This window comes from Mesocricetus auratus, unplaced genomic scaffold (assembly GCF_017639785.1).
Source record: "Mesocricetus auratus isolate SY011 unplaced genomic scaffold, BCM_Maur_2.0 Super-Scaffold_100676, whole genome shotgun sequence".
NCBI classification, from domain to species: domain Eukaryota; kingdom Metazoa; phylum Chordata; class Mammalia; order Rodentia; family Cricetidae; genus Mesocricetus; species Mesocricetus auratus.
In genome coordinates this window covers 60,809,790-60,825,647 of record NW_024429266.1, presented here as the reverse complement: position 1 = coordinate 60,825,647, position 15,858 = coordinate 60,809,790, and the positions used below count along the sequence as shown (strand labels likewise).

The 15,858-nt window shown below is 45.9% G+C and overlaps 1 protein-coding gene and 1 non-coding gene across 2 annotated transcripts in view; one reads left to right on the top strand and one right to left on the bottom strand.

The window, feature by feature from the left end:
- Positions 1-12,493, bottom strand: part of Lct (lactase) — a 38,373-nt gene extending 25,880 nt beyond the window's left edge. The window contains exons 1-4 of the mRNA XM_040737941.1: positions 11,829-12,493; positions 6,421-6,500; positions 2,872-2,955; positions 731-833 (exon numbers count right to left, since the gene is read on the bottom strand). Of these exons, the coding sequence (XP_040593875.1) occupies positions 731-833; positions 2,872-2,955; positions 6,421-6,500; positions 11,829-12,471 (910 nt within the window). The 5' untranslated portion in view covers positions 12,472-12,493. The remainder of the gene's footprint in view (positions 1-730; positions 834-2,871; positions 2,956-6,420; positions 6,501-11,828) is intronic.
- Positions 12,494-15,669: 3,176 nt separating this feature from the next.
- Positions 15,670-15,773, top strand: LOC121137289. The gene has a single exon (XR_005874551.1). It is a non-coding gene; the product is annotated as a U6 spliceosomal RNA (small nuclear RNA).
- Positions 15,774-15,858: the final 85 nt, after the last annotated feature.

The following is a 15,858-nucleotide window of genomic DNA, read 5'->3' as shown; positions in this document are numbered from 1 at the left end:
TGCCTCCAGAGTGCTGGGATTAAAGGTGTGCACCACCACTGCCTGGCTAGGAAATTTTTGAAAAAGAAGGCTGGGGAGTTAATTGGTAAAATGCCTTCCTAAGCTCAACCAGACAAGCTGGGCATGGGTTGGAAGGGTGACACTGGTTAAGGAACAGACTGCTCTTCTAGAAGACTAGAGTTCACTTTCCAGAATCCACTGCAGTTGGCTCACAAATGCTGTAACCCCATTTCCAGAGGATCCTACACCGTCTTCTATCCTCATGCACCTGCATCAACATGTACAGACACACACACACACACACACACACACACACACACACACACACACACACACACCAAAAAGGCTATGCTTGGCTTCAAGGCCTGGCTAGCCTACACAGTGAGTTCTAGAACACAAGATCCTACATGTAGAGGTTTTTAACATCTTAGCTGCCACTGGGGCTACCCAGAACAAGACTGTGTTTCTATGCTGTCAGTTCCCATCGGAGGCCTGAAGGTTTTCGTGTCCATACTGGGCCCCCTTGGTATCTGTACAGAACTTCTTAATGTCTTGGGGCAGTAGGAACTCATTGCCAGAGAAGGCAGGGGACTTTAGCCTCATTTGGTTGGCTCTAGTCCAGCCATTTCCTAGGCCCCTCCCTCATGAGAACCCCTGATTTCAGTATCACTGCCCAACAAGCCAGTGTACCAAATATCACTCAATATCTGCCACATGTTGGTCCACTCACCTTCAAACAGGCTGAAGAGCAGTGAGGAGGGGCTCTTCCCTGAGGATGGGCAGTCCTGAAGTTTTAGCGTATAGATGAAAACTTTCATTTTGGGCTCAATGTTCTAGAAAAGATAAAGACCAACAAGCGTGTCTTTAGGAATGGGAACAGGTTAGATGCTACATGCTCACCTTTTAGAAATGACCTCTGGCCATCCCACTTATTGAGGAGAGTGACTTGGACTCTGAAGAAATGAGACACTAGTCAGTGGCCATAGGCTTCCAAAATAATGCGATACCCACACCAGTTCATGTTACATGGAGTTCCTCATAAGCCAGCAACAATATCCGGGTCAAGAGCAAGGTTTCTGCTTGCATCAGGAGCCTGCAGTACCGAAAAAGTTTAACCAGGATGCCACATCACCATGCTCGTGAGCATCCGTGGTTTGCTTAAAAAATATCCTGGTTTGTGAGGCTGAGACATACTTGGGTTGGTAGAGTATTTGTTTAGAATGCATAAAGCCCTGACTTCCATCATCCCCAGTGCTACCTAAACCAGACTTGGAGGCAGGAGAATCCTAAGTGCAAAGTTAGCTACACAAGGCCAGCCTGGGCTGCATGAAAACCGGCCTCAACTATATTCAGTTTGGAAAGTTGCACACAGGTAAACAAGCTGGCTGTGGCAGAACAAGATAGTCATGTCTTCATAGGGGTTCCCATACTTCCCTTTGTTCTTTGGATTTGTTTTAAACTTTCTGTAGTAGAGAGTCTGTTTGAGCTGACTTGTGGTTAAGAGCACCCACTTCACTGTCATGAGTTCAGATCCTGTGTCACAAGGCAGGCCTCCCACAAATGTCTGCCACTCCAGCTGTGAGGGATGCGATGCCCTCTCCAGCCTCTGTGCACACAGGCAACACCTTTCCCTCCCACTAGGAGGCACATACATTTATACAAATATGTATGCATTCACACAGAGACACACACAGACATTGTAAAAGTCAAGGGCACTGCCACTGTTGAAATCTCAGCATGTGCGGTTGATTTCTCTCATTCTTTTTGTTTCTTTTTTTATTTTTGAGATTGTCATTTAATTACATTTCTTCCTTCCTTTCCTTCCCACCAAACCCTCCAATACATCCCTGCTTCACTCTTTCAGATTCATGGCCTCTTTTCATCCATTCTTACTGCTTGCACGGATGCATTTGTATGTTTCTGTACATCTAGTCCTAAACACAACCTGTTGAGTCTATGTTATTTGTATGTGTTTTCGGAACTCCGACTGGCGTGCTCTTCCCTGGGGAGGACCACCTCTCCTGCTCCCAGCTTTACTGTGGTCTGTAGTTCTCCATGCAGAGCTGAGGCTTCAGGGGATTTTCTCCATCCATTCATTGGTGCTGTCCTTGCTCAGCTCGTGCCTGGGCGGTCATGTTGGTGTGACTTGTGGCTGTAGCTTCTGATGTTACCAGGAGTCACAGTCTCACAGCAAACTAGCTGATGCTCTGGCACTTAGTGACCTTTCTGTCCCTCCCTCTATTTTTTTTCATCATCTTTGCTATAGAGAGAAATTATCTTCAGGCTGGTATGTCTGACTTCACTTGAAATTAGTTTTTGTGGTGGTCAGGGTTTGGTGGCCTCTGCACTTACTCTTTTCATGGCTACTCTTTTCATGATGCTCTCTCTTCCCCACTCCTCTCTCTCAAACATGGTCTCATGTAGCCCAGGCTGGCCTTGAACTCATTGGTTAGTTGAGAATGACTTTTAACTCCTGATCCTCCTGTTCTATCTCCCAAGTGCTGGGGTTATAAGCATGCATTACTACACTTGTTTTAAGCTATGCTGGACATGGAACTCAGGGCTTTGCTCAGACTAGACAAGCAGTTCTACCAACTGAGGCACGCAGCACACCCAGGGAGAGCCCACAGGAATCCACAGCAAGCCCACGGAGAACCCACAGGGAGCACATGGAGAGCCCACCAAGAGACCACAGGGAACCCACAGCAAGCTTACACTCTGATGGTCTCTTTAAGTGGGAATCTCCGAATCTGCGGCTTGGCAGGTCAGACCACTGTGGATGGCTCAGTCCAGGCCATAGTCAAAGCATCACATTTCTGCTGTCCAGAACCTTTGCCACTCACCATCAAGATGGAAAAGCTCTCACATTACCTGCAGTTCACTCAGCTTCTGTGGTAGGGTCGCCACATTTTGGCACTCAGAGGTCAAATCAAGAGAGAGGAAATCAACGGAGTCCTGGAAATAAGGGAATTCAACCATTAGGAACAAGCCCCTCCCCAGAAGTCTCCACATGCATAACCCAGTCCTGGGTTAAGAGAAAGCTGGGGATGCGTGTGCATGACTACGGCAGGAGCGTGAGTGTGTGCCTCACTAGTAAGTGTGAAATGGATATGGGGGATGACCGTGGGGCACCGACAAGTAGAGGAGCACTAGGGAGGGAATCAGAGTCTGCAGCTTCCCCCAGGCACCACTCTCCCCTTGTGATATCTGGGACCCTCTTGGGTCTGTGGTTTCGTTTTAATTTCAGGCCATAGTTTAAAGTTCACTGCAGTTGAGCCTGGATTGATCAGTTCTACTAGCAGAAAACACAGCACAATGCTCTAACCCACACTCTAGCTAAGGACTCCAGCCAGCTCTTCTGAGCATTTAGCTCAGTAGGTAGAATGTGCACGGCCCTAAGTCTATAATCAGCACCACGTAAACACACAGCACAGTGGTGCCTGTCTGTAATCCAGCACTCTTATCCTTGGCTGTAGGAGTGAACCCCACAAAGCTACCCGCCCAACAGGGCGGGGTCAAGGTAGAGATAAAAGGTAGTGAAAGGAAAGGGGGCCTCCCTCCTTTCTCCTGGAAGCCAGCCACGCTTCTAACTCCTGGTATGTGCGATTCTCTCTGATAAATAAATATATTGTTTTCCCTATAGAGTATCGAGTATCCTTATATCTGGTGAATTCAAGGCCAGCTTGTACAACATGAATTCTTGTCCTTCCAATGGGCCTGCCCAGTGCATGCCTCTCTCTGGCCATGGACTCCCTGCTTCGCCCCGTGTCTATCTTATTCCGGCCAAGGCTTCCTACCCTTTTACATGATCCCTGCCTTCTCTGGTATCCCTCCTGTCCTGTCTCTCAACATTTCCAGCAAAATTCTCCCTACTGTTAGCACCTATATAAGAGTGTCCTCCAACGCACACACTTTTAATCCCAGCACTTGGGAGGAAGAGGCAGGTGGAACTCTGAGTTCTGAGTTTGAGGCCAGCCTGATCTACAGAATAAATTCCAGGACAGCCAGGGATACCTGTCTCAAAAAATGAAAACAGAGTATCCCCCAATAGGAGGCTCTTACTGTTATGATACAGCCTGGGGGGATCTTGGCAGATTCCATGGTGGGCGAGGTTGACTGAGGCGGGGACAAACATGCCAGGCAGACAGAACTTAAGTGAGTTTTATCAGAAAGGGAAGGGAGCCCTGTCTCGAAAAAACAAAGAAACAAACAAACAACAACAACAAAAGGTGGGGAGGGGGAAGGAAAGACAAAAGAGCTAAACAGATACAGAGACAGAGAGAAGACAGAAGAGAAGAGGGAGACAGGAAAAGTCCTGTCTGTCCCAGGGGAACAGTGGGAAGGAGGGAAACAGAGAGAGGGAAAGAGAGGAACAAAAAGAGAAGAGTGGAAAGAGGAGAGAAGAAAGAGAACGTAAGTGGGCAGAGGTCTTTCTTTTAAAGGGGTCCTTTGCACCCGGGCTGACCAGGGAACTGCCTGAGTACATTCTGCCAGGTGACAGGGGCAGGCCAGTGTAATGCCTGAGTCCTTACACTTACCAGGGATCCTGTCTCACCTGAGGTGTTCTTTCCCCACTGGAACTATTAATTTAGACCAGTGGAGACCCGGGGTTGGAGATATGGTTCACTCCTGCTAGGAGTGTTTGCCTAGCATGCACAAAGGTTTAGGTTCCATCCCTAGCGTGATACAAACCAGGTATGGTGGTTCATGACTATAACCCAGAACTTGGGAGGTAGAGGAAGGAAGATCAGGAGTTCAAGGTCATCTTCAGCTATGCAGTGACCATTAGGCTAGCTTGAGATAAAAACAAAATGAATAAACAAATAAATGAGTAAATAAATAAAAGCAGTTACTAGAGGAAATAGTCTTAGCACCTGTAGGCTGGGGCAAGAGGGTTGATTTTAGGGCTATTTAGTGAGACCCTGTCTCAAAACAAAATAGTTAAAATGAGGCAAAGTGGTACATGCCTATAAACGCCAGACCTCAGAAGATGGAAGCCAGATCAAGAGTTCAAGGTTAGCCTGGGCTATAGAGGGAAGACCTATTATAAATAAAACAAAAAACAAGTTGTAGTTTAAAAAAAACACAGAGAATATAAATCAGGATGGTACTTTAAGAAGTGTGTATTTTTTTAGGTTTATTTATTTTTATTTTTGGTCAGCATGTGCACGTGTCCAGGGAGGGCATTGGTTTCCCTGGAACTGTAGTTACAGATGGTTGTCAGCCACCATGTGGGTGCTGGGAATTGAACTCAGGACCTCTGGAAGAGCAGGTGATGCTCTGAGCCATCTCTCCAATTCAAAGTGTGATTTCTTTTTTTATTTTATTTTATTTTATTTATTATGTATACAGCCTTCTGCCTGCATGCCAGCAGAGGGCACCATATCTCATTCAAGGTGGTTGTGAGCCACCATGTGGTTGCCGGGAATTGAACTCAGGACCTCTGGAAGAACAGTCAATTTTCTTAACCACTGAGCCATCTCTCTAGCCCCCAAAGTGTGATTTCTTAATGGAGTCAAGCTAAAACATGACAAATCATGAGCCAGGGCTTTTTCCTTTTATGGTAGCTATAAACCTGGGGAATGGCAATTTTTCAGAAGAATTTATAGAGACGTCAAACCAGGGCTGGGCTTGGAGCGTGGTTAGTAGAGCAGTTGCCCGCATTCACAAAGTTCTATGGCAGCATCTCATTAACCAGGTGTGTCTCAGGCCTGTAATCAAGCTGTAGCACTCAGTAGGCAGAGGCAAGAGGATCAGAAGTTCAAGACAATCTTCTGCTGTATACTGAGTTCTAGGCTAGTGTGAGATATATGGGACCCTATCTCAACTAAAAATAAAACAGCAAAGAAGCAAATAAAAATCTCACTTTTAACAAATCACAATTTAGCCAGGCATGGTGGTGCACACCTTTAATCCCATCACCTTGGAAGCAGAGGCAGGTGGATGGCTGAGTTTGAGGTCACTTGGCCTACCTAGTAAGACTGAGAGAACAGGCACATGACCATCTTACCTTGGAGGCACCACCACTATGGTCTGAAAAGCAGCCCCTTCTCTGTGACTACATTACAGCCACCACCACCCATGCCCCACTCCTGTGACAAACAGTTTCAGTTTCCCTCAATCAGTGTCACGAAGTTAACACAAGAAGCATTCCTGTACGTCCTAGGTTAACAACGAACAACCCTGGGCAAACCTACCCTCAGCCCTTTGAGAAACCCACCTCCCCCTCCATGAAAACACCCTAGCCAGTGGGAGCCACTACAGTCTCCCCTGATGACACCCTTCTCAGGCCGACTCGGGAGTAACCCTGCCCCACTGCCTTGGCATGGCCTCACGCCCGCTCTCCTCCTTACAGAGGGCTTATCTCAGAATAAGTGAGTACAATCACATTCTCCTGGGCATTACAGATGCCACGTCTACCTTGGTGAGTGCAGCCAAGGATGGGTCTCGCAGAAGCTCGGGGATATCTTCAGCCTTCAGGACCACAGAAAGCCTTCCTCCTAGAACCAAATAGGAAAGAGCAATAGCTGAGGGAGGGCTGAGGCTTTCTGAAGAGACAGGTCACTACCATGACTTCAGCCAGCTGACAGACTTTAGAAAACAAAGTGGCTAACAATACAATGTCTAAGAGACCAGTTTTTGAGTTTTATTTGGATTTTTTTTTTTTTTTTGAGATAGGGTCTCACTATGTGACACTAGCTTCCTGGAAGTCTGAATCTGTAGTGCAGCTGGCTTTGAACTCACAGAGTTCTGCCCATCTCTGCTACCTGAATACTTGGACTACATACAGCATTTGGAAAAGTCGGAATAAAAAGAATTATCCTAAAGTGACAAAATGCTCTGGGCTGAGGATGTAGCTCAGTTGGTAGAGAGTTTGCTTGCATCAAGCCTAGGGATTGACAATCCCCACAGCATAAACAAGGTGTGGTGGTGCATGCCTGTGATCCCAGCACTTGGGAAGTAGAAGCAAGGAGGGTCAGAAACTTGGCTGTATCCCCAGCTAGCTATATTTCCGTCCAATCAGGACCAAGGCTCCCACCTAACACAAAACAGAACCCAAAGTCAGGGCGCTCTCAGGAAGCTGCTCTGTCTTTGTCCTCATCGCAGCTACAGTGCCTTGATGGGGGAAACAAAGGAAATACTGATGTAGCACTTGTTTTGCTTAGCTCTCACAGAACATGGTGATGGTTCTCAAGCTGTCATGTATACCAGGACTGCCTGTAGGACAAGTTTAAGAAAAAGAAATCGGCTGGGTGGTGGTGGCACATGCCTTTAATCCCAGCACTTGTGAGGTAGAGGCAGCAGACCCTGTGTCAAAGAAAAAAGAAAAAGAAAAGAAAAGAAAGTAAGTAAGTTTGGAGTAGGGACTATCTCTGGGAGGCAGTCTTCATTCTGATAAGATAAAGCTGTCTCTAGTAATTTAGTGACCAGCCCAATGGGGCCACATTATAACCTTTAGATTTCCACACTTAAGTGAACCTTGCATTAGCACACGTGGATGGGGTGGTGTGCCCCAGCCAATGTCCAACCTTTCAAAATGTACCACTTAATCGAGTGCCAACTCTTCTATCGGTTGTGGTCTGCAGTGGGGTGGGGTTCCTAGTGCTGGCTGGAGTGCTTCCCTGTGCTGTCTGCGCTCTGCACTTCCCACCAGAGGGCCGTTCACCCATCTTCCACAGCATTTAACACTCTCTCACAGCCGTATGGAATGGAAACTCAGTATGGTTTTGATTTGCATTTCTCTAACGGTTACGGATGCTTTGTGGTTTTTTGTTGTTGTTTTTCCATTTCTGTATCTTCACTGGAGAGATGTCTACTAAAGTCCTTAGCCCATATTTTTTTTTGTGGTGGAAGGGGTAGGATTTGAGATAGGGTCTCATTATGCCTCCCAGGTTGGCTTCAAATACAGTCCTCCTGAGTGCTGAGATCACAGGCATATCACTATATCCAGTTCCTGCTTCCGGTTGTTGTTAAGTGGATTTTGTTTTTTCCTGGCCAGATATGATACACACCTTTAATCCCAACATTTGGAAGGCAGAGGCAGATACATCTTTGTGAGTTTAAGGCTAGCCTGTGAGTTCAAGGACAGCTAGAACTATACAGAAAAAAAAAACTGTCTTGGGGAATAAAACTATTTCTTCTTCTTTTTTAAAAAAAATCTGTTTATTTTTATCTCATGTGCATTGGTATTTGCCTACATATATGTCTATGTGAGCATATTGATCCCTTGGAACTGGAGTTATAGACAGTAGTGAGTTGCCATATGGGTGCTAGGAATTGAACCTGGGTCCTCTGAAAGAGAAGCCAGTGCTTTTAGCCACTGAGCCATCTCAACTGCTGACCCCCATCCCCCTTGGATCCTGTTTCTTGCCCAGATTTGCCTTGAACTTGTTATGCACCTGAGGATGGCTGTAAACTCTTATTGCTCTTGCCTCTGCCTCCTGAGTTAAGCTGTGCTGGGAACGTGACACAGGGCTCCATGCACACCACGTGCTCTACAGACTTAACCACATTCTCAGCCCCGTCATTTTAATTAGTTAATTAGATTATGAGTCAGGATCTCATGTGTCTCAAAATGGCCTTGAGCTTGTGGTCATCCTGCTTTCACCTTTTCAGTGCTTGGGTTACAGGCATGTGTTACTATGCCCAGTTTATGCAACACAGGAATTGGAACCCAGGACTTCCTGCATGCATGACAAGTACTCTGCCAACTTAGCCATACTCCCAAACATATTGCTCATTTAAATTTTGGGATATTCTGGGCTTGTTAGTCAAGTACTTTTATCTGCTGGGCAGTTTTGCTGGCCTCCATTTTGCTCATTTTAAAAAGATTTATTTTCATTTATGTGTGTGTGTTTATCTAAGTCACTGCCATGTGTGTACGAGTGCTCTTGGAGGCCAGAAGAGGGTATTGGATCCCTTGGAACTAGAGCTACAGGCAGTAGTAAAGGAATCAAACCTGGGTCCTCTGCAAGAGCAGCCAGGGCTCTTAACAGCCGAAGCTTCTCTCTAGCCCCCATTTTGCTAGTTAAGATGGAATTATACCCCTCGGGGCTCAGGGATCCACATGGGGAGAGGTGTAAAGACTGTAACAGGCAGAAGTGATGGACGACTCCAAGGAAACAGTGTCTCCCAGACACAACAGGACTGATGCACATATGAATCCAGAGATGGCAGGGCACACAGGGCCTTCTTTCACAGGTTCAAGCCACATGGGGCTGGGATCCCAGCACTGAGGGGGTTAACAGACAGAAGCCACCCCCTCCCCAACCAAGAACCTATGTTCCATTGATACCTGTTTTAAAAGGAAAATTAGTTTTCTCCAATGGCATCTCACTGGGTATACTAGCCACATTTCAGGATAGGGCCCATGCTCAGGAGCAGTTGGCTAACACAAAATGAAATCAATGCTATTTTTGTAGACTTTGTATCTCATGATGCTTTGTTTGGGTACTTTTTGTCTTACTGTTCTTTTGCTTGTATATTTTGTTTTTCCCTTTTGTGCTTCTGTGGGGATTCTTGTGCATGTATGTTTCTAGTGGAAGGAAGGAAGGAAGGAAGGAAGGAAGGAAGGAAGGAAGGAAGGAAGGAAGGAAGGAAGGAAGGAAGGAAGAAAATTAGGTATGGAGGTGTGGAGGCTCTGGGAGGAGCTGGGTGAGGGGTAAAGTGTCATCAGAATATATTGTATGAGAAAGGTTTTTTCAATAAAAAACTGAATTATATTTTGTCTTGTACTAAGTTCCTTCATGAAGAAAGATATCAGGCCTGGCACAGTGGTGGCACATGGTTTTAATTTGAGTTCTCAGAGAGGCAGGAGGATTTATGTGAGTTTAAGGCCAGCCTGGTCTATATAGGGGATTCCAAGCCTACCAAGGCTATGTAGAGACAGTCTTTAAAAAAAAAAAAAAGCTGCTGTAGTGGAGCCCATTCTCTATGGAGAGACACCTTGCCCAGACTAGACACAGGATTAGGGGTGGGGTGGGTAAAGACGTGCCTCGGTCCTCCCTCAATGAGATGATGGGACAGACTCAGTAGACTTCCTAGGGAAGGCCTTGCCCTCTCTGAGGAGCAGATGGGGGGGGAGAGGGAAAGTGGGGGGAGCAGGAGGAGAGGAGGGAGGAGGAATTAGGATTAGAATGTAAAAAATACATTAATAAAAAAAAGCAAAAAAAAAGTAAATTATAAAAAAAGCTGCTGTATTTTAGTTCTTAAATTTTGTGTTATTTTTTGTTTTGTTTTGTTCTTGTTTTTATAGACAGGGTTTCTCTGTGTGGCTTTGGAGCCTGCCCTGGAACTCACTCTTCTGTAGACCAGGCTGGCTTTGAACTCAAGAGATCCACCTGCCTCTGTCTCCAAGTCCCGGGCTTAGGCACTTTGACCAGTTAAAAGTTGATTTCTTTATATTCACACTTATGTATAACAAAAATGTTGTATCATTTAAAACCGGCAGAATAGGAATAGAATGGAAACATTGCAACAATGGGTATAAATAGCTTTGTGGTCTTAAAGAATACAGCTATTTTAAAACACTGGTTTCATTTTTTTATCTCTTCGTATTGCAGGGGGCAATGGGCTATGGCTATGTAGCACTGGCTAATCCTGAACTCACAGAGATCTGCTCACCAGGCTGACTTTGAACTTACAATTGTCCCTCTCAGTGTTTCAAGTGCTAGATTTACAGGCATGCACCACCACACCTGGCTAATCTCAATTTGAAGGATAGGCCCTATCAAGAGGAATTATCAGAGGGTGGGCAAGAATGTATACATAGCAATACTCACTGAAACATAATTTGCGAACAGTAAAAAGTTAATACAAGTTGTAGATCACTTGCCTCCCATGTATAAGGTTTCAGTTTTAGTGTCTACTGTATATTCACAAATTAGTCTTCTCATTACCCATTGATGTATTATTTATCTTTGCCTCCCTTGATGCACTGTAAACTCCAACTAAAAGGTTTACCCTTGTTTTCATAGGAGAGTGGGGGTCTCCTTGTGGAGACTCAGGACAGTACTCTTCTCTCCAAGGCAGCTCCATGTTCAAAGAAATGTTAGGAGAGTGTGGGAGGAGTCCTGACTACAAACTTCCCTTCCAGGAAGGACAGAAGACAGTTGCACAGACTTGACCCTGCTGAAGGGTTTTAGAAGATAGTTTTCAAGGGTTGCAGAAATGGCTTAGCAGTTAAGAGCACCGGCTGCTCTGCCAGTGGTCCCGTTTGATTCTTAGTATCCACATGATAACTCAAAACCCTCTGTAACGTCAGTTCTAGGGTATCTAAGGGCACGGGCATGCACATGGTACTTAGGCATACATGCAGATAAAACACCTATATATAATAAAATAAAAATCAGAGAGAGAAAGAGAGAGAGAGGGAGGGAGGGAGGGAGGGAGGGAGGGAGGGAGGGAGGGAGGGAGGGAGGGAGGGAGGGAGGGAGGGAGGGAGGGAGGGAGGATTTGCAGCTCAGGACACAGCTTAGAGGTTAGAGCGCTTACCTGGTGTGCACAAGCCCTAGCACTGCATAAAACTGCATGTGGCGTTTGTCAACTCAGAACTCAGAGGGTGAAGTCTTGAGGACAGGAGGAGGTTCAAACTTACCTACTGACTTCACAGTGAGCCAGGCTGGACTACAAGGGACACTATCTCAAATGAAGTTTTCAGACGAATGCTGGGCATTTATGTGTCCCCTTTGGGAAAGGATTCTAAGCAATGCTTAGATTTGGGGGTCTCCTGGAAGCCCACAAGGTGAGGGGACATGGGTCCTGCGTAAGGAAGCAAACGGAGGAGGGCGGTGAAGGTTGCTGCCATGCCACATGTCAGCGTTACTCACCCTGAGAAGAGAACTTTTCGTGGTACACTTCAAAGGCTTTCCTGTGAGCATTGCTGAGGGTTTGGAGAGCAGAAGCTTTTGAATCCTGGTGGGGGAGATCCACCATCACTTTCTCCAAGTCACTGAAGGTGAACCAGATCTCAACAAGGTCCCCAAAGGACTGGAAGGCGAATGCGGCATAGTCGGCAAAGAGGTCAGCAAAGTCTCTCTGGATGGTGTTGCTGGTGGGTGGGGTCTGGTGACACAGGACCACCATAGGCTGAAGCTGGGCAGCCTTCAGGGACTGCAGGAGTTGTCGGTAGCACCGCACCGCTTCCCGGTCTGGATTCTTCGGGTTTCCTGTTGGGAGAAGCTGTGCCCATGATAAAAGTACTTTGTAGTGGGTGACCCGGCTGGTGTGAAGGCTGCTGAAGTACTGCGGCAAGGAGGAGGGCAATGGCTGCTGGCAGACGTAGATGTCATCGTTACCAGCTACCAAATCAGAGCCCTGCGTTCGCAGCGGATAGTTCAGGTTAAGCACTAGGTCACTGGTTATAGGACCAGCGGCTGAAATAAAATTTCTGTCAGAGTCCCAGTCAGTCCCCTGGCATGACAGACTCAGGAGGACAGTGCTCAGGAAGAGTGCTGTCCAAGGCAGATCCATGTTCAAGGAACTGTTAGAAGCATGTGGAAGGAATCCTGACATTTTATAGCCACAGCTGAAGCTGTAAACAGTGATTATTCACACAATATTTAACTGAATTATCTAGGGTAGTTAAATCAGAACTTGTTTCAACCAGTGTAATCTTCAAAAAAAGATGTGTTTTGTGTTTCTTATACAGGTTGACGCACTTATGTGCACATAGAGGTCAGAGGTAGATCTTTGGTATCTTCTCTGATTGTGAGCCCTAGGGAATTGCCTGTTCCAGCCTCTTTGGTGCTCAATTACAAGCGTGTATCATCATACCTGGCTTTTTACATGGGCGCTGAGCATCAAAACTCAGGTCCTCAGCTGGGCACGGGTGGCACACACCTTTAATCCCAGCACTCAAGGAGGCAGATCTCTGTGAGTTCGAGGCCAGCCCGGTCTACTGAGCGAGTTCCAGGACAACTTCCAAAGCTACAGAGAAACCCTGTCTCGAAAAGCCAAAAAACTCAGGTCCTCATTGCTTGTACAGCAAGCACTTACTAACAGAGCCATCTCCTGTCCTAATCTCTACAAATTTAAATAACATGAGATAGTATTGGAATTTCTAGGGTGCCTGGGTCCTGCAGCCCCAACAAGCTAGGCTCAGCCACTGTCCTCCCAAATGCCAGACCCACAACAGTGAAAAAAAAAAAAAAAACCAAAGAAGTATTCAGTGTGGACATGGTGGAAAGAATAAAGAGGTGTGTTGAACTTCAACCCCATCTTCAGGCTTCTGCCATGAGCTTTGTTATTTAACAATTTATTTAACGTGCATTGGGGTGAAGGTATGAAATCCCCTGGAACTAGAGTTACAGACAGCTGTAGCTGCCATGTGGGTGCTGGGAATTGAACCCAGGTCCTCTGGAAGAACAGTCAATGCTCTTAACCACTAAGCCTTCTCGCCAGTCCCGAGCTTTATTTTTTAAGATTTATTGCTAGGTGGGGGTGACACACATCTTTAATCCTAGCACTCAGGAGGCAGAGGCAGGCGTATCTCTGTGAGTTCGAGGCCAGCCTGGTTTACAGAGGGAGTTCCAGGACAGGCTCCAAAGCTACACAGAGAAACCGTGTCTTGAACCCCCAAACCCCCCCCCCCGAAAAAAAAAAAAGGCACAGCTTAGAGGTTCTGGTCAAGGTGTGGCCCTGCCCATCACTGGCCCATTCGGCTTATCCTGTACAGGGGTCTGAGAAGTGTTGGCCTGTGTGCAACTCTTTCATGGAAGGTAAACTCCCTCCCTGACTGACATCCAGCTTCAGTTTTATTCTTGCCCTGCCCTAAGGCTGCATGGAATTCCAAGGGGAAATCCTAATTCCTTGTTCAATTGGTCTCTAGACAAAGCAAGGATGTTATAGATCTCTTTAAGTATCTTCATTGCTGCTAGGAATGAAGGTTATAATGACAAACTTCAAGCTCCCCACTTAATACAAGGACAGGAACTTGAAAATACCTGAAAAGAAAAATGAGAATGGCTCTCTGGGAGTTTGAGGCTAGCCAGACCTAGTAAGACCATGCCTAGAAAAACCTACACCCAGACAAACAAAACGGGGTGGGATTGGAAGGTGGCTCTGGAATTTAAGAGCACCTATTGCTTTTGCAAAGGACCCAGGTTTGCTTTCTAGCACCCAAATGGTGACTCACCAGGGGATCCAAGGCCCTCCTAGACACGCATGGTGTCCATACATACATGCAAGCTAAACACTCATTCACATAAATAAATCTTGTGAAAATGGGTGCACCCCTTCTTTATATACATGTGCACATGAGGCAGCTCTGGTCATGCATTGTTCACCTTTTTATATAATTTTAGTTAAAAAAGTTGGGACTCTTTCTACCATGTTGGTCCTGGTGATGAAACCCAGGTCCTCAGGCTTGTACAAGTGCTTTAGCTGCTGGTCTAGCAGGTACCCTTTTTACTTTCTAGCTGGATCTTTCACTGGCTTGGGACTGATCTGGTAGGCTAGGCTGCCTAGCATACAAATACTAGCGCCTGCAACGCTTCCCCAGGCAGGGATTACAAGCATACACTACCACATCCAGGTTTATTTACTCTTTTCATACTCAGTTCCTTGTGTTTTAGGGGTAACCGGTAAGCACTGTAATGACTGAGCTATCTTATCAGCCAATATAAAAACTATCAAGCTTTCAAGCCAGATGGGAGTCAGAGGCAAGCCAAGTTTGAGGCCAGCTTGGTCTACAGAGTGAGTTTCAGGATAGCCAGGGCTACAGAGAAACCCTGTCTTGAAAAACAAAACAACTAAGTTTTCACATTAAAATATGACAGTTTCCAAGAGTCTCTGAAGAAATACTGTAAGGTCAGATTTGGTGACCCATGCCTTTAACCCTACTACTGGGGAGGCAGAGGCCGGTGGGTTCCAGGCCAGCCAGACATACTGAGACTCTGAGTTAAACACAACACACATAGAGCTCCAAAGTGAGATTCTTTAAACACACACATACAAACCTCAAGAAGTATTACTTTTCTTTCTTTTTTTAAAATTTTGACAGGGTTTCACTAAGTAGACTTGGCTGTTCTGGAACTCACTCTGTAGATCAGGCTGGCCTCAAGCTCAGATCCACTTGCCTCTGCCTCAAGTGCTGGGATTAAAGGTACGCAACACCACTAACAGGCTTTATTTACGTATTTCTTAAAATTTGTAGATTCTAGTTAGAACTGTGTACATGTGCAACAGCATACCATATGGAAGTCAGAGATAACTTTGTAGAGAGAGAGGTTTGCTTTATATTGTGAGTTCTAGGGGTTGGACTACGGTTGCATAGCAAGTATCTTTCCCCGCTGAGCCATGTCAACATATATTAATTTCTATTTAAAACAAAAATTTTGTCAGGTGGTAGTGGCCCATGTCTTTAGTCCCAGCACTAGGGACACAGAGAGGTAGGCAGACCTGAGTTAAAGGCCAGTCTAATCTATAGAGGGAGTTACAGTACAGCCCTGTCTCAAACAAAACAAAACAAAAGGGAAGCGGGCTCTGCTGGTAAACAAATGAAGTCAGTTCTGATGACCGGAGTCCAATCTAGGGAGCTCACGTGGCAAGAGACCTACTATCTAGCAAGTTCTCCTAGGATTTGCACACAGATAAACAATATTTATACTAGAAGCCAGATGTGGTGGCACACCTACAATCCCAGCACTCAAACTAAAGCTAGAGGATCAGGTGCTTTCAGCAGCACACATACTAAAACTGGAATGACACAGAGAAGATCAGCATTGCCCCTGCACAAGGATGACATGCAAATTCATGAAGCATTTCATATTTAAGAAGAAGAAAAATAAGATGATCAGACATTCAAGACTAGTAACTCAATCATAGAAATGTAGGCAATAATCAAGAGCAGAAATGAAT